This window comes from Papaver somniferum, chromosome 1, assembly GCF_003573695.1.
Source record: "Papaver somniferum cultivar HN1 chromosome 1, ASM357369v1, whole genome shotgun sequence".
NCBI classification, from domain to species: domain Eukaryota; kingdom Viridiplantae; phylum Streptophyta; class Magnoliopsida; order Ranunculales; family Papaveraceae; genus Papaver; species Papaver somniferum.
In genome coordinates this window covers 43,024,164-43,044,868 of record NC_039358.1, presented here as the reverse complement: position 1 = coordinate 43,044,868, position 20,705 = coordinate 43,024,164, and the positions used below count along the sequence as shown (strand labels likewise).

General features: G+C 39.8%; 2 protein-coding genes and 1 long non-coding RNA gene across 7 annotated transcripts in view; all 3 read left to right on the top strand.

Annotated features, from left to right (window-relative positions):
* Positions 1-6,685: 6,685 nt before the first annotated feature.
* On the top strand, positions 6,686-12,372 carry LOC113284357 (small RNA degrading nuclease 5-like). Of its 2 annotated transcripts, XM_026533801.1 has the most exons (14): positions 6,686-6,918; positions 7,046-7,102; positions 7,199-7,264; positions 7,762-7,895; positions 8,055-8,167; positions 8,781-8,906; positions 9,000-9,070; positions 9,426-9,485; positions 9,612-9,667; positions 10,387-10,447; positions 10,568-10,835; positions 11,065-11,246; positions 11,332-11,618; positions 12,030-12,372. In XM_026533801.1, the coding sequence occupies exons 1-14, from the start codon at positions 6,772-6,774 to the stop codon at positions 12,151-12,153; spliced, it is 1,752 nt and encodes a 583-aa protein (XP_026389586.1). In that variant the 5' UTR covers positions 6,686-6,771; the 3' UTR covers positions 12,154-12,372. The 2 variants fall into 2 exon arrangements, with proteins under 2 accessions (XP_026389586.1, XP_026389594.1); XM_026533809.1 differs by lacking the exon at positions 6,686-6,918 and having other exon boundaries at positions 7,805-7,895.
* A 110-nt stretch (positions 12,373-12,482) lies between these two features.
* LOC113284373 (dihydrolipoyllysine-residue acetyltransferase component 4 of pyruvate dehydrogenase complex, chloroplastic-like) lies at positions 12,483-16,493 on the top strand. Of its 3 annotated transcripts, none has more exons than XM_026533826.1 (7): positions 12,483-12,659; positions 13,417-14,379; positions 14,454-14,645; positions 14,767-14,854; positions 14,951-15,021; positions 15,120-15,203; positions 15,942-16,493. In XM_026533826.1, the coding sequence occupies exons 2-7, from the start codon at positions 13,441-13,443 to the stop codon at positions 16,044-16,046; spliced, it is 1,479 nt and encodes a 492-aa protein (XP_026389611.1). In that variant the 5' UTR covers positions 12,483-12,659; positions 13,417-13,440; the 3' UTR covers positions 16,047-16,493. The 3 variants fall into 3 exon arrangements, with proteins under 3 accessions (XP_026389611.1, XP_026389604.1, XP_026389618.1); XM_026533819.1 differs by having other exon boundaries at positions 12,483-12,691; XM_026533833.1 differs by lacking the exon at positions 12,483-12,659 and adding an exon at positions 12,812-12,972.
* Positions 16,494-19,547: 3,054 nt separating this feature from the next.
* LOC113284349 overlaps positions 19,548-20,705 on the top strand; it is a 3,499-nt gene continuing 2,341 nt past the window's right edge. For both annotated transcript variants that reach the window (XR_003328108.1, XR_003328110.1), the window contains exon 1: positions 19,548-20,705. This exon is cut by the window's right edge and continues 746 nt beyond it. This is a non-coding gene — a long non-coding RNA (uncharacterized LOC113284349).

Below are 20,705 nucleotides of genomic sequence, written 5' to 3'. Positions count from 1 at the left end.
CCTCCGACATCCTTGGAATGCTAAGTGGCTCAAACCATACTTCCCATAGGGCAACGCAGCCTTGCAACTGCGTGAAGGGTACCAGAAGAAGAAGGGAGTGTGACCACTCTACATGTTTCTATCTCTGGACGAGGAATTGCAGGCCTCAACCTATCAATCAAACAAGCTTTCTATGTATCCACTAAACCTATCGACAATATTGGGGAAAGTAGTTAATCTACAATCTCTCAGGGCTCCCCCGTCAGTGTCCATAAGTGTAAGACCAGGGGGAAGGCACCCAGCAGAAAGAGATACCCAACCAATCTTAAGGCAACGGGTCGACGGAATGGGTGTATGTAAATTTTTTAACCCCATATCCTAGAACGTTGCCTCGGCCCCCACCGTCTGGGAATCCTCTGGCCAAGGGTTCGCCAGCGGGGAGACAGGTCTCAAGCCGATCACGAAGGTACCTCCCTTCGGGATCGCACCCAAACACTTAAAATCCTTTTTATTTTTAGAGTCTTTCATCACAATGCTTAAAATAAAAACAAACCAACATTGCAGGTATATCAAGAAAAGGATCCATTTCATAAAGGACGATTACAAAAAGTGAAGGCCAATTCAAGGAAGAGTACACATCAAAAAATATTCCTTTTATATGATACTAGCAAAAATATTCTTTTTACATAATTACAAAAAGTGGAAGGATAATGACTGCGGTCTCTACAAAATACAGCGGTCTCTACCTAGATGATGCCGCCCCATCAGCCGGATCGTTCCGAAGACTTGAAGGGACACTCCCACCAGATGAGGGTCCCGAGGAGCCAGGCAAGGCAGCAGGAACTGGACGATGCAGATAATTCTTCACAAGACCATGCTCGTTCTTTAGGCCAAGTTATATCTTCTCTAGCATCTTGTTCGTCTCCTCAGCCAATTGACACCGAGCCTTGTGCTTAATAACTATCTTCCGTTGTTGGGCTTGGGATAACAATGAAGACAGACGACTCACTTCTTTAGAAGCAGCACCGACGGCCTCTTCGCGGGATGTCGCCAAACTCTTAAAATGCTTAGTTTGTTCTTCCTGCTGCGCTAAGGAAGATTGAGCCTTTTCAAGTTTTTCATTAGCAACGCGAAGTTGTCCCTCGAGTTCTGAAAAAGACAACACCAGGAGTTAGCACAGAAAAGACACAAATCACACTCGATGGAATAGGGTTATACCTTCGACACAAGCCGAAGCCTCTTCATACTCATTAACAACTGCATCTCGCGCTTCATCAAGATGATCATAATCCGCGGATAATTTCTTATAATCTAGCTGAAGGTTTGTGAGAGTAAATTGACTGGCATCTAATTCTACCTGCTTCATCGAATCCATGTGACGAAGGTGGTCAACTTCTTTGTTTATCTCTGATACCCCCTTGCTCAATCTATACATACACACTTCAAGATTCCTCTCAGACTCAGCCTGACGAGCTACTTCAACGCGGGACGCGGCAAGAGCCTTGCTTAGAGCATGGGCTTCGGCACGGGCATTGTCCCTTTCTCTGATAAGACACCGCGCACTATCCTCAACCCCTGGAAAAGGGAGGGATCGAGCCTTTTGTAATTCCTCTTCCAGAAGTTGTATCCTAGACTCCAACAAAGAAGTACGCTCACGGGATTCCCGCAGAGTATCACGTGTCCACAGCAGCGTACCATTAAATAAAGCACGGTCATGGTTATACAGATTTTGCATGTCGACCATCTGAACATGCCTTGCGCGCCATACCTCAGCCCGAGCATCCCATTTCTTGGCTTCACTTTTAATTTTCTGAACAAGTTCTTTAATACGAGATTTCTGCCGTGCCCTTTTGTTTCGAAGCCATATCAGCTCGGGGACACCACCCACTGGAGATAGGGTGGGGAGCCTCAGATAGAACAACTAAGAAATAGAGGAATGCCGACACACTGCGAGGGAAAAAGAGAAAAAAAAAAAAGAACCAAACCTGTGAAAGCTGAAACTTGGCCGCGAGTTTGCTCTAACTCAGCGCGAACAGCAACAAGCTCTGAATGAAGACTGGCCTCCGCTTCACCCAGCTTTTCTTTCTCCTTGAGGCTTTTCTTCAGCTCTTCTATTTCCACCTCAGCCGCAGATAATTCCTTTTCTCTGTGACGAAGCTTAGCCTCGAGCTTCAGAGATTTCGCTTTGAAGAACTGATACAGCACGTGGTTACAATGCTCACTCCTCATCATCTACACATCAAGACGAAAAACATTATTTCACCGAAGAATTGGATCGTCACGTAGAAGTACGTACGAAAATTTACCTCTAAGACACACTGCTGAGGAAAGCCATATTGATACCCGTCGGCTATGGACATCATATCTGCAACGGAAGTAGGAGGCTCCGACACAAGGGTAGCTTCGGGAACACTCAAATTTCTTCCCCAGGCTTCAGACACCCGCGCCTTGGAAGACATTTCCATCATACGACGGGTATACGCATCAGAATCCTTTTCACCAGCGACAACAGGGGCGGGATGAGGGACAAATAGCAGATTTTTTTCTTTGAGCCAACCCATTATGGCGTCCTCACCCTCAGATGTCGGCGAATGAGGGAGATCCGCAGCAGGCGAATCAATCAACGACTTCCCCTTCTCTGACGCGGCCCCATCAGCACAAATGTCGGCATCCACATGCAAACCATGCTCATCCGCTCCACCATCTTGAACAACAACGTCTCCGTTACTAGCACCCCCGAGGACATCCCAATCATCATTGGGGGACATTAGAGAGAAGTCCTCAGGAAAATCGAGGGAATCATCCATAAACTCCCCTGTAGAATACAGCTGATCAAAAGAAAACTCTTGAGAAAGGGTGGGGAGAGTCTCCGTGGCATCCTCAACAGGGATAGGAATATCACCAATAACACCGGCGTTGTTTCTCCCTTCATCACCATCTTGACCCACACACACCTCTTCTTCAACATTGATAGGGTAAGTACCAGTACGTTCCTCCCCATATGTAATCTCCTCATCCTCAGCAAACTCTTCGTTCACCGGACTTGTAACTTATTCATGGGCCTCAGCCTCACCCATCACAATGGTAGAAGACTGCTTCGACTTAATCTTTTTCTTCTTCGACACCTAAAAACCAAAAGAATTATTTTTCCCGAACAGTTGAATTTCTAAAAGAAAGAGAAGCGCAGCTAGAATCCGCGTACCTGAGCAGTCGAGGCACTCCTCGGTGGAAGTATAGCACCATAACCTTCCTCCTCGTCTCCCTCAACGACGTCAAGGGCATAAGGAAAATTCATACCTGCGAAGTTTAAACGCCAGGGACAGAAATCTCCATAACGAGCAGGAGGAGATTCACGCGTCTTGCTACTCTCAGTAGGACGCCAACCGCGGGGACCAGGAATCCAACCGTACGCCCTTGGACCAACCACTTCGATAACGATAGCGTGCCACTCGTAGTCATGGTCGCGCTTGATCCTCTCGCGGGCCGGGAAAAGTTTCCGCTGACTATACCCCTCCGTGCCAGGAACATATTTCAGCTTGGCATCGCTGACCTCATTTAACAAACGAATCTCGCCCCGAGGAGCAGCGAGATTCCGGAGGCTGACACTCCACGGCTTACGGTTCCTACTGTTGACGTAATCACCGAAGGAGTTATTTAAATTCTCAGGAGTATACCATTCCTTCTCCGCGGGATTGGGAACGTAACAAGTCATTGTCGTTTCCCCCTTACTCCGCAGATAGCATTTCTTCAGGGTGCGGAGATAATTCCCCGATAGTTGCGATACAGAACGGCTGTGAGTATTGGTGGAAGAGCCTTCACGACTAGCAAGCACATCATAGTAGAAGGAATCACCTAACTTGTACAACAGCATCATAAGACCAGCTTCGAACGCACCAACCGTGGTCAACAAATGAAATTCATCGAACTCATACTTTGAGATAATCTCATAAGTAATATCATCCTCAGGGGCATAGAATCGAACTTCGAAGGCTTGAAGCTCATGCTTTTCCTTGAAAATCTCGAGATCAATGTGCTTGAACGTTACTTTTTTCTTATTGACCGAAACGCTGCGTATCAATGGGGAAGCCTCATCCTCCTCGGCAGGGCCGGATGAACCAATGAAAGCCTCGGAAGCCTTTCTCTTCAAAGAAGGATTCTTCGAAGACTCAACCCTCGGAACGCTACCTTTGGTATTCTTCCCTCTAAATGAACTTATAGGAGGGGGCGGCAGACGCTCGGGCTCTACAGAACGTAAGGGAGGAACATCAAAACAGACAGCACGGGTCGGTGACTGCGTGCTCCTAATACCATCCCGCGGACGAGACACCGCGCGATCAACAACCCTTCGAGACCCAGAAGGATTGGTCGAAGGAACCTCTTCCCTAGAAGATGAGGCCTTCGCCCCAGAAGAAACTCGACTTCTACGAACATCATCTTGAGACTCTCTACGCGGAGGAGACCTCGATAGACCAGAACCAGGAGTCTGATAAGGAAGCCGCGGACGGTCAGACATGGCTGCGAAAAGATTAATCATAAACAAGTCAAAAACAAACTCAAGGACATTACCAACGATCAAAAAACCACATAAATAGAAACCCATACACGATAACGCAGAAACCCTAAAATTAGCATACATGATCAAAATTCCATAAAATCCCTACCCTAACAATGGCCTCCTTGATTTAAGACGAAGAACAGGGGAAAACTAGCATGCAAGCATTGAAAGAAATTCTTCATCACAAACAAGGAACAACAGTAGCAGAAAATATCGAATCAACATAGCGTAAAACCATGGAAACAAAGAAAAGAAAAACTTACCAGCAAAAACAGCAGCAGAAAGAATTTAAGGGCTGAAGAATGAAGACTGACAGAGAATTTAAGGGCTGAAGAATGAAGACGGACAGAGAATTTAAGGGCTGAAGAATGAAGACTGACAGAGAATTTAAAGGCTGAAGAACGAAGAACTAAAGTTGAGAGAATGTTTAGGAAGAATGAAATTAATTCTCTCTCCTTAATATACCCGAAAGAAAAGAGAAGGAAATTAATGGAGGAATGGGAAACGTGCCCGTTACATGAGCAGTTAATGCACAAATAAAAGACATGCCCAAGTATCTAGGAAAAGTTATTAGGAGAGAGAGAAGAATATGCAACAACTATTTTCTTCAATGCACCCATTAACATTCAAGCCCGAAGAAAAGGGGCAAATTGTGTATACATATATCTCACCATCAGACACGTGTATATAGAAAAATACGTGGAAAGCATGCAGGCCAGGACATCAAAATACGATGCACTACGGAACACCAAATAAACCCCAAGGAGTTACTTTATCTCATCCCAAAAGAAGCTAAGATCAACGGTGGAGAGAAAGTTAGCTGACACGAACGTGACAGGGACAGAAGACACTTGTCTGACACGAGCAGGCATCTCAACCACCTTCATTAAACACTCTGAGCAGTATACGTGTCGATCAACCCGTGGAACGAGCGAGGATGTCTCTGCGTGATCAAGTGGCAAACGCAGACCTCTGCGTGATGGACACAATACACTATAAGATAAGGTTCCAACGGCCTTCAGAGAGGGGTCCCACACTCTAACCCTATAATTACCCCCTCTCCACCAAGAGGAAAGGGGATCGGAAAAATCAGGAAGGGAAGGAGAGAGAGATTGCAAGTGTAAGTTAATCCTTTAGAAGAGAAAAACATGTAAACCCAAAAGTCATTCGACTACTCTTGTAACCGTGAAGAATATAGTGAAACAACAAACCCCGTGGACGTAGGCCTTAGTGCTGAACCACGTAAACCTCGGTCTTGTTTACATTTCAGCACTTTATATTTGTCCAACCCCATGGATCTTTACTTATACGTTTGGCTTTCTTTGTTTTTACCTATATCCCGTGCGCAAACGCCTCGCATGGAGTTGTTAGATGAGGCTATGATAAACCCGAAGGTTTTGAGCCAAGGAATCAACACTAGGATATCATCATCAGAAATCTCTCTAGATTATGATGATTGGTTGTGAGCATTCGGATGCCTTCGTGATTTGTGTGTTCACAATGTAATTGTAATTGTAATTGATAAAGGAATTTAATCTCGTCTCAGGACTTGAAGCAAAAGTTTTTGATTTTTCATCTCACTCCCCATCTATTCAAAGTATTTGTAGCTAAATTAGTAGACCAAATTGACGAATCAATAAAATCAGTAAGTTTCCATCTAACGTAACCTTTAGATAATTGTTGTAGAGTAGAGTTGAAATCAGATAATTCTTATGAAACCATTTTAATTCATTATTTGATTCAAATCGTGGTGAAATCGGTGTATATCGGAGTCCTAAATTGAAGATGGAGGATGATGAGTCAAAATCAGAGCCCTAATATCCACGGTAGGTGGTGGCGAGTGGTGGCTGAATTGTCCCTGTAACAAATATCATGCTTCGCCGGAACTTGTTACTTTCTGGTCGACACAATAGTTAACGAAAAGTGGTGCCTGTAAATAACAGAAGTCGGCCCTGTTAACAGCAGCGGTCTTTCAGGATAACTTCTGCAAGCAACTTTTTCTTTTTACTTTTTATGAAGGTCCATGAAACAGTACCAAACGCACCCCTCCGCAGGACACAATCCCAACTTTAGTTACACTCCGCATACACCCCGACTGTAAGTTCGCAGTTGAGCGATCTTTCACTCTTTTTACTTTCTGGTTTTAGCTCGCCTCTTTTTCTCAATTCAATTCTCCTTCGAAGTTCGAACCTGAAGCACACATCTCTGTGAATCCACTAAACTGAGAAGAGAAGAAGATGAGTTCTCCATGTGAGAAACTCGACGGAGATACCATACCTAAAGAAGTTAACGAAGAAATTGATACCACCACTACCGCCGCCGCCACCACCACTACCACCACCAACGATTGCAATACCTTCTTAAATAATTTTTACGGGCCTGAAGTATGTCTTCTCTCTCCGGTCTCTTACCCTTTGTTTTTATCTATTTCACTCTTTAGGGTTTCTATTTCTTTCGGTTTCTATTTGAGCTTATATTATTTTCTTTTTCTTTTTTATTTTTTTTTTGTAGGCAAAAGCAGATGTGGAATTTAAAACGACTGGGGCTAACTCAACATTGAATCTTGAAGTAAGGTTTTCAATTTACAGCATTTTATTTATTTAGTTTTGGAGGTAATTTAGGTTTCGAAAATCATCTAATTTGGAGCTTCATGTTGTGAAACAGGATGTTCAAGGGCTTGTAACATGGGTGCTTTCTGAAGGGACCATGCCTTCTTGGATCTTTATAAAGGTAAATATGGTTCCTTCACAACACTTAGAAAGCTTAATCTTAGATTAACACAAATGTAGCCTCCATACACATGTGCACGTAAGCGATAATTGAATTTTTATGGATATCTGAACAAGGTAATCTTGAGTTCCCAACCTAGTACTCTCGATTTCTCAATCATTGGAATGGAGTGATTGTTGATTTAAATCTTTTTGGGGGTAGCATTATGTTATTGCCTTATGGGGTTTATTAGACTAATTTTCTTGGTTTTGCTATCCAAGTTGCGTCGTGGGTAAGTGTGAATTTGCAACTGCACGGTTTGAGTTAAAAGTATATGTTGCCGCTAGGTTTGAGTTGTACGCTCTCTGGATTTGCACTCCAACACTTCATTTGTCGGACCATACAACTCCTTTTTTTAAAGGCCAAATGACCCAAGTCTGTTATTCTCAGGCCATTTTGAGATTAAGGAAATACTCTGCTTCTCATTTATGCTAAACCTGTATTTTCATGAAATGCAGAACAAGCCCCTCATACCCAAAGTGGTTCTGCTGTATGTTCCAGGTCTTGATGCAGCTTTGTTCATGTCAAAGTCCAGGCTTTTGGCTGGGCTGAAAGAAATTTGTTGGAATCCCAGACCTGTTTTAGCTCTGAGGTATCCTACGTATGTCTACGTAGTTGGTCTTTGTAATCGTAGCATATATATTATTGTTGAGCATGTGATTCATATAAATACTTCTTTCTTTTTTATGGCTTATTATGCTCGATTTCTAGTTCTTACTGTTTATGGTTTGGGGTTTGTTTTCTGGGTTAGTTGTGTATCAGACGGGATGCAGACAATAGATGCGTTATTAACAGCGAAGTTAAAGAGAAAGCGGGAGCCATGTACTCTGGATATCAAGGAGTCTGATCAAGCAGAAGAACCAGGTTTTTCTTTTGTACACTTGTTTCATCCACTTTCGTAGAATAAAGGATGCATCTCGAGTTTAGTAGGCTTGGGCTGGACTTCTTCCCTGTACGAATTACGTACTTCTTCTATTCATCTTATATGGCCATTTTGTGGGGAGTGAAATTACGTAACAGATTTATATTAAACTTGGCGGTACAGATTCCATAACAGGACTCAACTTGCATTGTGTTTTGCATCTCCTATTTTACATTGTATAGATTGATACCCTCGCTTATCTCAAGGGGCAAAAGATGCAATCTTTGACCATCTTTTTATTGCACCCCTGGTGCCCTCTTGATACGAATGTATGCAAGATCAAGAATGCATTTACTAGGCGAATGGACAGTTTTCCCTTTCAGTTAAGGTTGACGTTTCCTCAAAAGAGCCTTGATTTATTCATTATTGGAGGTTCACCGACAGTGGAGTAATATTGTGGTTTCCTTTTGCAGTTCAGTTAAGGTTGTTTTTTCTAGTCGGTTGTTTTGTAATCATGTGTCATACATCCTATTAGAGTATTAGTATCTAAAATTCAGGCGGATAATTTTCTCCTTTAATGATTATATATGGCCATATTGTGGTTTCCTTTTGCAGATCAAAGTTCAAATTCAGTCAGTCTGTCCAGAAAAAAAAGCTTAAAAGATATACCATTTCCTATTTCTTATTATACGCTTACACCAAGAGAGTTGGAGGACAACGGATACTGTAACACTCATCCAGGTAACTTGAAGTTCCGATGAATCAGGTTGACTTGTCTTCCTTGTTTGATTGTTTACCAGAATCTAGGTATTTATTTCTCCTTCGATCATGCAGACTTTGTCTCAACTGTTCCAACTCCTTTAGGATCTTCTCCTCATGAAATACTTGCACTCGACTGTGAGATGGTAAGGCTAAGGAAGTCGTCTTCTTTTTCAAGTGCTTAATTTCTCTGAAGTGTGGTAAACCCTGTAGAGAAGATTATAATGCATTTTTCCATTTGTGAGAAATTGAAAGATTGAATACTAGACGAAAATTCCAGGAAGGTTAGGATGCCAAGTAGAAAGGAAGAAACCTCCTCTATTGTGTTTACGAATCAAACTGTACTGCAACACAAAAATGATATTACAAATTTAGCCGACTCATGATTCTTGTTTAGATTAAATTGTCGCGGAAAATCAGTTTGATATTCAGGAAGTTATACTATAAAAAGAATTCTCACCCTTGATTTTTTCTCTTCGTGGTTTATTTTTTTGCACTCAGTGTATCACAGCTATGGGATTTGAGCTTACTCGGGCAACTCTTGTGGATATTGAAGGACGGGTACTTCAGCTGAAGCCTTTATTTTGTTTTTCATCCAGATTAGTCAGTCTAAGATACTCTAGTATTGTAGGATTAGAATTATATAAATTCCGTGTATTGATTTTTTAATTTGTGCCATTTTCTTAGGTTCTGTTGGACAAGCTGGTCAAACCTACAAATGAAATTACCGACTATAATACGAGGTATTATCTTGCTCGTCTTTGAATTTAGCTGTATGAGGACCAAAAGAATTTTTTGATGTCCAAAAGTCAACTTGGTTGTGATTGATAAGGATCCAATTCCAAATGGTAGGGAACCAGAATTAAACTGATGATTTTTGGGAAAAGATAATTAGATAGCATTTTGCAAGAAAGAAAGCAAGCCACATGGGGACATTAAAAACAGTGAAAAAGAAATACCAGACATAATTGGAGAAGCTGTGAAAAACTTGCGATATCTGAGGGAAACATGTCCCATTTAAGTTAGCATTCACTGAACAGATACTATATTCATAATAATACAGGAGACAGTTTGATTAGAAATTTACGTTCATTTACGTTCTGTTTGATCAGAAATTGCTGTAGGCTTAGTGTCTTCAATCTAATGAAAGAAAAGAACATAGCAACATGAAGACAAAATGCTTCAACTAAGTGCTTTAATGTCCAGTTAACTAAAAATTATCCTGAGAGACAGAATCTAGAATAACTAAAGATTATTAATTGCTCTGAACATGCTGGGTTAATTGACTTTGCTTACTGTGCCACCTTGCCATCACTTGTAGATAGCTCAAGTGAGACTATCTTTTTGGTCGAATCTGCATTAAGATTCAGTGTTGTAATTTACAGTTGAAGAAAATGCCAAGCAAAGAGAATAACTGGTTCTTGCCTCACTAAAAGTATAATCTTGTTCTGCGTAAATGCAGATACAGTGGAATCACATGTGAAATGCTAAATGGGGTGACTACGACACTTCAAGATATTCAGGTTATTTTCCAGCTTCATCTTCATATATCTTCCATACCCGCATTACATTTCCCTTTCTGACGTAATGCTTTTATCTCAGTAAATTCATATGTGATGTCTTTTCCCTTCATTGTTTTCCAGGCGGAATTTCTTAATTTAGTTCATCAAGAGACGGTTCTAGTTGGCCATTCTTTAGAAAATGACCTGTTAGCGCTGAAATTAATTCATAAATTAGTAATCGATACCGCTGTACTGTACAAAAATCCACATGGCGGAAATTATAAGTGTGCTCTGCGAGTGCTTGCGAGGAGATTTCTTTGTAGAGTAATCCAGGATTCAGGAAATGGACATGACAGTGCTGAAGATGCAAGAGCTGCACTGGAACTAGCATTTTTGAAATTTAGACATGGTAAGCAATATTTCTCTTTCATAAACAGAAATATAATGTTCTCCACGGTAACCCAAAAGTGTCATATGCTCGCTTTCTTCGATATCAGTGTATAACAGTAATACCAGCCTAGTTATTTTGCTCTAGCTCCTACGATGAGTCACATATACGTTACAGTTACAGCAGTGCCCTATAAGTTGCTTTAGAACCAACATGTTTTTAACATTGTTTACCAAATACTAATCTTCAGGACCTGAATTTGGTGCTGCTCCCTCGCTCACAAGGAAGAAGCTGCTTACAATCTTGGGTGAAAGTGGCAAAGCGTGCTCCGTTATTGATGATGTTTCCATAGTGAAGCGATATGCTACTGGATCTTCTCATGCATTTCCAGTGTCATGTGATGATGAAGCTCTTTCAAAGGCCAGCAAGGAGGTTGGTTCTGTTGTGTGAAATTGATATTTGCAGTTTTCTAATGCCATCTTAAATTTAATTAGTTGATGTATATTTGGGTTTGTAGGTAAAAAATGACAAGGTACACTTTATTTGGAGCCAGTTTTCCGAGTTGAATTCGTTTTACAAGAGACAAGCAGACGATACAGAGAAGGTGAATGTGAAAGTTGCACAAATGATAGCTTCGCTTACATGTCATAACAAATCCAAGGGTCTTCGATACCCTATCTCACCTGAACTGAAGGCCGTCTTAAAGCGCACAGATACTAGGATCCAAAGCCTATATGCTGCCTTACCTACAAATTCAATGCTTATCTTATGCACCGGTCATGGAGATACAGCAATTGTCAAAAGGTATGTGCTTTACTGTTATAAAATATACAAAGAGGTGTCTCTTTTACACGTTAAAGTGTGTGTATCCCGACTGACCTGTATGGACCAACTTGAAATTGGTCTACTATGCAGCATGCGATTTTTCAAATCGAGCTTGATCAGATTGCTAAATCAAGCGGCATTGTTCTGCAACATGCCTCCTCAAACTTGAGGAGATGCTGGTGTGTTGCAGATTAGTTCACTTGACCATGTTTACTGGAACTTGAATTGTAACTCCGCCATCTTTCTGACCTTTTAAAACCATCTTAACTTTTAAAGAGTTCACTCTGTGGGAGGAACTCTAGTTTAATGTTCATTAGATGAATTTTTACTGTTTGTTGGGACTGATTAATATTTTTTGTCGTTGTCTTTGTGCATGGGCTAATAACAAAGACTGCGGAAAATGCTGGGAGAGCAGAAGGATTTCCCAGCTGGGCGCGAGAAATTGATAAAAGTTCTGGAAGAACTCCAGGCACAATCTGAAGTTGCTCTTTGTTTTGTCCGTGTCAAGAATTAGTAATCACTTTGATTCCCATGGCAGATAATGATTTTACAAGTGTATCTATAGCATCTCAAGAGGAGCAGTTTTGATAGTTTAGGGTGAGAGCAATTATTGATAGAGAGAGCTAGGGAGGGTTTTCCCTATCAAATGTAATTTATTTATGTTGTACTATTATTAACACAATTGATTGACAGTAAAATGTTATGGTTTCACTGCACCAAATTGTTGTTACACTGAAATGTGAGACGAACCTTATCCGTACAAATTGATGTAGGCAACCTATAACAAGAGGAAAGGGGCCGGGCGGGCGACAAAAACAATGTCTCAATTTTAACAGTTGGTTCCAACCAACTCTATCTAACCTCGTCTTCTCCGTCCGTGCCTCTCAGTTAGCCGCGTTTTGGATCTATATCTTCAGTTTACTTCATTTCTGAAAACCATTTTGCTCCAATCTCACCACACTCTCTTTCAACAAACCAGAAGAGACTCCCATTTTCCTTGCTTAGTTGCGGTGTCAAGTGGTAAAACTTTCACTTATTGAGATTATTTTGAGGTGAATTACTTTTAAACTTTTTTAATTGTTGATTTGACGTAATTCAATTGAGATTATGGTTATGGTCTTTATGGAAGTGACGAATGAGACTCACAATTAGGGATCCTTTCCTTAGATTAGATTAATAATGAGATGAATCCTCGAAATCAATACTGACTCCATTTTGCTTGATTTTGCCATCTCTTCTCCCAAATCAAATGCACAAAAAAACAACATCCAATAAGATCATCACATCGTAGTTGTTTGTTCCTCATTTTACCATATATTTGTCTTCTTACATTGTGAGTTTTATTTATTTGATTAGGAATGCATGTGAACTGTTTGAGAAAACTCCAAACAGAAATTAGTTTCAGTTCGCTAGGTGTTTCCTTATTTTTTTTTCAAGAGTGTATCCCGATTCAATCGTGTTCATCGATTAAGACTGGATATTGTTAGATTTTGTGTCCGAGAATATTTTATGAGTTTATATGCTGTTTATGGGTATTCATTGAAATTATGGTAGGCAATGTGGTAGGGCTATTGTAGTTATAAATTAGTCAAGGACAGAACATTCTGTAGATAGAGATTAGCAGGTTAAGAAGTAAGTACTGTTTGTGATCGTACAGGATTTCATTATAATGTTGAGGTTTGCATTTTTATGTTCCTTGTCAGACTGTAGTGATTATGGAAGTAAGAACAGAATTTCGATTAGTTGAAATTTACACTATGGTTGAACCTTGTTCCAGGTTGTTCCGTACACCGAGTTACCAATGGCGTCGTTACTACTATCTAGGGTTCCTACAACAACGACAAACACAATCTCATTTTCTTCATCTCTGAATAACAATTTACCGTTTCCATCTCGTCGATTATCATTAACAAGCCCATTTCCAAGTAAACCCAATCGAAAGATCCCAACAATTCAAGCGAAAATTAGGGAGATCTTCATGCCAGCTTTGAGTTCAACAATGACTGAAGGTAAAATTGTATCTTGGATCAAATCCGAAGGAGATGTATTATCAAAAGGTGAAAGTGTTGTTGTTGTCGAATCTGATAAAGCTGATATGGATGTGGAAACTTTTTATGATGGAATTCTTGCTGCTATTGTTGTTGCCGAAGGTGAAGTTGCTCCTGTTGGCGCTGCTATTGGTTTACTTGCTGAAACTGAAGATGATGTTGCTGAAGCCAAATCTAGAGCTTCATCCAAATCAACTTCTACTTCTCCTCCTCCTTCCCCTCCCTCTGATATTCAACCAACTTCTTCTCCTTCTCCTCCACCAGTAAAACCTAGTTCTTCTTCTTCCCCACCTACTGTTTCAGAAGGTCCAAAGAAGACTGTTTTGACTCCAGAGGCAAAGAAACTTGCTAAGAAACACAAGGTTAATGTGGAATCAATTGTTGGAACTGGACCATTTGGTAGAATTACACCTGCAGATATTGAATCAGCTGCTGGCGTTTCACCTTCTTCCAAGAGTGTTAGTCAAATTAGCAATGTAGCTCCAGCTGCTCCCATTTCTTCCACTTCTCCTCCTCCTCCTAAAGCTTCACCATCTGCTCCTTCTCTTCCTGAAATTCCAGGTTCTACAATTGTTCCTTTTACTACAATGCAGTCTGCGGTTTCCAAAAATATGGTGGAAAGTCTTTCAGTGCCTACTTTCCGTGTTGGTTATCCTATGAAAACTGATGCCTTAGATGCCCTTTATGAAAAGGTAATTTTATATTTCTCATATTTATATTTTGTTTTCTTTCGATTTGACTTTAGATGAATTTTGATCGATTTCAGGTGAAGCCTAAGGGAGTAACTATGACTGCATTGTTAGCGAAAGCCGCCGCTATGGCTCTTGCTCAACATCCTGTTGTAAATTCTAGTTGCAAAGATGGGAAGAGTTTTACTTATAACTCCAGTATAAATATTGCAGTGGCAGTTGCAATTAATGGTGGGCTCATAACACCTGTGCTCCAGGATGCTGATAAGGTCTGAATTTGAACCGCTGATATCTTTGAGCACATTATTACCATGTTTAGTTTACAAGTTGGTTGATTTTCCAATGGTGCCATCTAATCGGAAACTCTTGTTGCTGTTTATAATGTTTTAGTTAGATCTTTATTTGTTATCTCAAAAATGGAAAGAACTAGTAGAGAAAGCTCGTTCTAAACAACTCCAGCCCCACGAATACAATTCAGGTGCTTTTTACCTCCATTTTTTCCTTTTTGGTTTTCAATTACAGTTACGGGATGGAAGAAAATAATATTGTCAATGCTAATCTGTTGAATATGCAGGGACATTCACACTATCCAATTTGGGCATGTTTGGAGTGGACAGATTCGATGCCATACTTCCTCCAGGCCAAGTGAGTGATGTGCTCTAGTATCTTTTATCTTACTGGTTTCTGTATTTTTCTTATTCTTAGCGAATTGTTTAATCATCTGGTCTGTATATGACGTGTAGGGGGCTATCATGGCTGTAGGGGCTTCCAAGCCTACAGTTGTGACAGATGAAGATGGATATTTCAGTGTGAAGAATCAAATCCTGGTAAGATTTTCTTTGCTGTTTCTTGTCATTGAGTGTCTATGCAAGAAAGAAGTAAAAAATTCGTATTATAGTGACCTATGTAGTTAGCATGCATTTATGATCATGGTCAGTTGTTCAGAGCACATTTCTGTTTCTTATATAAATTATTGGAATAGTGACTGACTGCTCTTTATCGTTGACCTACATTGTTCTTCACTAAAGCTTCAGAACTCTACAGAGCGCATATAAGAATTCTTTTTATCATAACTCTTAAGTCTCTAACAACGAAATGACCAAGAATAATAGTTGAGTTTAATAGAATTTAACTATTAAGAATTCTTTTAATAGAAGGTGAGAAGAGTTCTATATCTATTCCCCCGTACTGATCTTCCCCGTGAATTATATTATCGCTTTACCTGTTTTACTTTTACGAAAGGAGATAATAGTTGAGAGTGAAGCATCCTTACTGATACTCTTTTGCTAGTTATTTACTTTCTAGAATGGTGCTATAGTAGTCTTCCTTGAGTTGAAGCCAAAAACTTAATATTTGATGCAGAATTTTATGACCTATTATATTAATTTCGGCGATTGTTTAGTGCTTTGTGTGTTATGTAGATAAAACTTTTTTTTGTTATGTTTCAAGCTCATGCGGTTTCAGCTGTATACTTGTAAATCTTGTTTTCTACCCATAACCATAAGAGATCCAGACTGAGCTGGAAGCCTGGAATGCTAATGTTTTTTTGTTCCCATCTTTGCCAGGTCAATGTAACAGCTGATCACCGGGTTATATACGGTGCTGACTTAGCATCCTTCCTGAAGACATTTGCAAAGATTATAGAGAACCCAGAAAGCCTCACATTGTAGACAGAGATTGGCTAAGCTTCATATTGCTATCCGGCGGGTCAACCACTTTTATGGATGCATGAGAGTATCATGATTGAGAGTCGTCTTATATTTGAATTTTGATAGTTTAGGCCCAGAGCCCAGATAAGTTATTGTTATTATTGGGAGGGTTTCCTTGTCAAATGGAATTCATGTCAGGTACCTTTGTCCTTGTGTAACACAATTGAATGCCGTTTGAGCAAACTTAACTAATCATTCAGGCAGTTGCGTGTTCCACTCTGGACTGTGGCTTCTTTTAATGATGGTTTAGTTGTTTATACGGCCTTGCATACACTGCGCGGTCGCATGAACTGGTTTATGTGAATGTGATACTTTGATAGTGGTGTTAGAACAGAACTATGAGGTGCCAAGTAATGGATGAAAAGGGTTAAGGTGTTGCCAGATCCCAGTGACACGAGTACTTCACCATCTAGCTCTCATATCTTAGTCAAAAGTATTACTCTCTATTTTTTCTTTTTGTTTCTTTCCTCTATGTTGACTGAAGGAAGAAAAATGTTTTTACCAGGAATGTTTGCTCCTTTCCGTCGCTGAAAAGTTAGATTTACTTTGGAAGTTCAAAAAGTAAAAAAAACACGTCACTTGTTTGCAAGTGCGACTGCAATGCGGCATGTTTTTGACCCTTTAGTTTTCTAGTGATCTCACATATAATGTAAAAGTTTTCTGCTTGAAAATGAGCGAAGTATCCATGCAAGAAAGCCTATTACGACGGTGTATTAAAAAACGTGTGCACGAGAGTGTATCAGCGTACCACAAAAATGTGTGCACTTATTGAGTTACAATTTCATTTTGCCGGTCACTTCAGTACGTAGTTCGGTTTTCTTCTTGTTTCAAAGATGATCGATCCGAGTCTGAGAAGGCTGTGAAAGCTAGTCATAAGAACCCAAATTAAATTGTGGCAAGTTGGAAAACAACCACATACAGAAGCAATGACGTCTTAGATGGGAACACCTCATGTCAGGATTCCTTGAAAGACTAGTACAAGTACTATTTATTTGGTGGGTTGCTCATAAATGAAGCTACAATTTGGAATGAATTTGACCTACAGTGCATTTGTCTAACACCTACTTACTTAACAATAAGCTTATATCTAAAATTATCATTCAATGGGTATACAACAAATATTATGAGATCCATAGTGGATTAGATGGTGGTTTTCGTTTTGCTCACCGTTGTTGCTTTCCCATTTGCATATAAAAGTTCATGTACGCATTAAAGCCGCGGCAACCACTACTACGCTACCACTAGGTGGAGTTGAGTAGGGTTTTAAATTTTGAGTCCAATACCATGATGAAAGGGGCAGTGTCATCTTCATTCATGATAGTTACGGTACCATATCATAAGCTTCAATTACATATCGCATCCTCTAGAATCGTCAATTTTAGGGAAAAAGTAGACCATATAATTCTTTTTTTACAGTCGTGGTTTCTAAGTAACGGGACTTTGTTGAATTTTGCATTAGACAAGATTTTGTTTCAAAACTGCAAAGACATTTGAATGCCCGGAAGTTCGGCACGCAGCCCCCGGTGAGCAAATGCCAACTCGATTGGTGAGAAAGTCGGCGTAAAATAAGAGATTTAATACGCGTGAGTTGCCCGTACTTCAACAAACATTTCATCACCATGTAACCATTTCTGAATACTTTGGGAATAAATACATCCATTGAAGTTGGAATAGCACAACAAAACAAAAAACTAAAAGAAACTATAATATTTTGGTACATCTCTACCTGTGACTAGCCATCCTACAGGTCTCTTCTTTTTCTGAAAATATCTTACCGATCTCTTTATTTCTACAGACTGGATAAATTCCTCAAAACAATCATATTCAACAACTTCCTCATCAGGTATGAAGGTTTTCAGTGTATGGATGTTCTCCACTTGAGCGTGCAGCTGATAACCCATGTACGGGCAGTAGATATGTTGATAGTCTCATGAGCCTTTACCACCTTGAGCTGTTTCGTATGCAGATTGTACAATGTAAGATAGACCCCATCATACCAATGCATCAACACCTGATCTGAGCAGGTCAATAGACGCATAGGAGGTGCTTTGGTGGTGATTGCAGCAGCAATACTAATTTCATAAAGAGTGTCCAAGCCGGTACCAAGCATTCCGGGTCCTTAATCTGAAAATGCTTAAAAGCCTCCCACTCGACCCATTCTTGGTTGACCTTGTCCTTCAACAGATACAGAACAACGCTACAGACACAACAACGAGGACAAAACAATGACAGGCAACGATGAAGGCAGCTGTTGGTTATCGTAAAGTACTCAAGACGTGCAATACAAGGATATCCCTTAAACTCCAGAAGATGATGATCAACATATATATATTCATTCCCAAAATATTCATCTGTATAGGCTGGGGTCATATCAGCTACAGTTGGCAGTCGAGTGAACTGAATTTTCTCATGGTGGAGGTCAAAGGTGAGCAACATCTCGAAGTCTACTCTATTATGATCAATATCATTAGTTGTCCTCCAAAAAAGATCACCTCCACAAATGGTGGCTGATTTAGAAGCTTTTCTTGAGATTCTTGTTACCATACGATTACGAAATGGCGGCAAACCGGGTGGTGATGAGATTTCAGCAACACGAGCACTTGTCAGTCTCCAGTCATTAGTTCCCAAGGTATAGACAACGCAGAGAAAATCAACATTTCCTTTCGAAGTAAAAATAAGTACAACTTTATATACTTGTGATACGGTATCAAAACCAAAACCATGACACAATGTTTCTCCTTAAGATTTGGATGGTAGATGCAAAGTTCATCACCCCTGGTTGGATTAACTACGATTATTGCAGTCAAAGGATCTTCAACTACTAGTTTAAAGCATGCTAGACCATTACAACAACCTACTAGTTCAGTTGTGGACATGGTGTTTAAATTAAATCCTTTAAACGCCCTAAACCTATCATCATCTGTTTCCACACGGAAAATGTAAGATTTCTTAACAGTTTCACCTACCGGGTTGATTGAGGAGATTAAAGAAGAGACTTGACCTATTTTGATTCTGAACAAAATGAGAAGAAGCAAGTCGCGTATCATTATAAACTGAATTGTACCATAACTTACTTACGGAACTGCATACGTATAGAGTTCGAGCTGGTGATATTCTTGTCAGAACATGTTTGAATATCATATCCTCAGGAAGATACGGAAGATCAACATCATCTAGTTTTTTCATTCTTTCCTTCTCGGTCTGTTCGTCCTCGTCGTCGACGATTATACTTTTCTCCTTCCTCAAACACGCCATAACGTGAAAAGAAAATCAATCGAAAGAAAAGAAAAAGCCTCAAGAGAAAGTAGATAAACCCTAGACCCGTCTCTTCTCTTGTTTTATACCAATGGTAATGTTTTTTTCTTGTAGAAATTTACGTTTAATCCCAAAGTTTAACCAATTTAACTTTCGGCCTAGTACTAAGAGGTCCAAATTTAACCAATTTCCAACGAGTCAGTCTTTTTATGGACGATTCAATCCAAAATAAACTTTCTTGAAGACAAAAATACCAATCATCAAATGTTTCTTCGTGATTCTTCATTTTCATGTCATGAACCAGCTCTCCGGAGCGGAGAAAAACTCTTAAAACTTACTCTCGTCGCATCAATGGAAGTCCAATCCTCAAACCTATCACACAAACACTCGATCCTACTTGAAAAACCTAAATCATCATCATCAATTCATCTTCTTGAAGATTAGTTGACGAAATTTAGTTTTTAGGGAAGTTCGTTGAAGGCGATTGAAAGATAAGTTGAATCGAGTCTTACATTTTAATTTAACTGTTAGTTTACCGGTTTTGAAATCGATTCAGAAAAAAAATTAACGGTTTCAAAAATCTAATTTCTTTGATTTCATTTCGAATTTCTTATCCGATTAATAATAAGAGTTTAGATCTATAATCGTCTCATCTTAAGCTACTTATCTCTGGAGCTCTCTATTCCTGAATCTGTTTTTCGTCAATGGAAACCATCTGAAACGTGTTTTTCTTCTGGGACATGTACAAGTAATCACATATCATTCCTAATCTCTTATTGCTTGTATTTTGTACAATGATGTAAAACTGATAGGAAAACAAGAGATGATACTAATTTTTGGAACCATTTATTCGGGAATCAAATATGTGTCTTGTGATTATTTGTACGACCGGAAGAGATGATGGTGGAGGATGTCATCAAGCCAGGGAGATATAATTCAGGATTGGTACTGACTTTACATTTGAGGTAATTAACCCGATCATTAATTATTTTACAGAGAATTGTTAGGTTTCCATATAACCATGTTTATTCACTTAAGTGGTGATATACTGATTTTTGAAATTGTAAATGCTACAAAGATTAACAGACTCTTATATTTATTTATAGCTTACATGATTAAGTAGTTTTGGTTTAACGTGGAGATCCATGACTTCTCATCAGTACATGTGTATCCATATTTTAGCAATTGGTCATTCCTTCAAATTTACATAACGTGAAAGAGATTCATGGTAGCTTTAGAAACAGGGGCTTGGGTTGGATCAGATTAAGAAAATTTTGTCAGTTTTTTAGCTCAAGTCATTTCGAATGCTATCTGTGTAAGTGCGAACGGTAGTATTGGTGCTTGGCGTGTGCGGCAGAAGTAGAT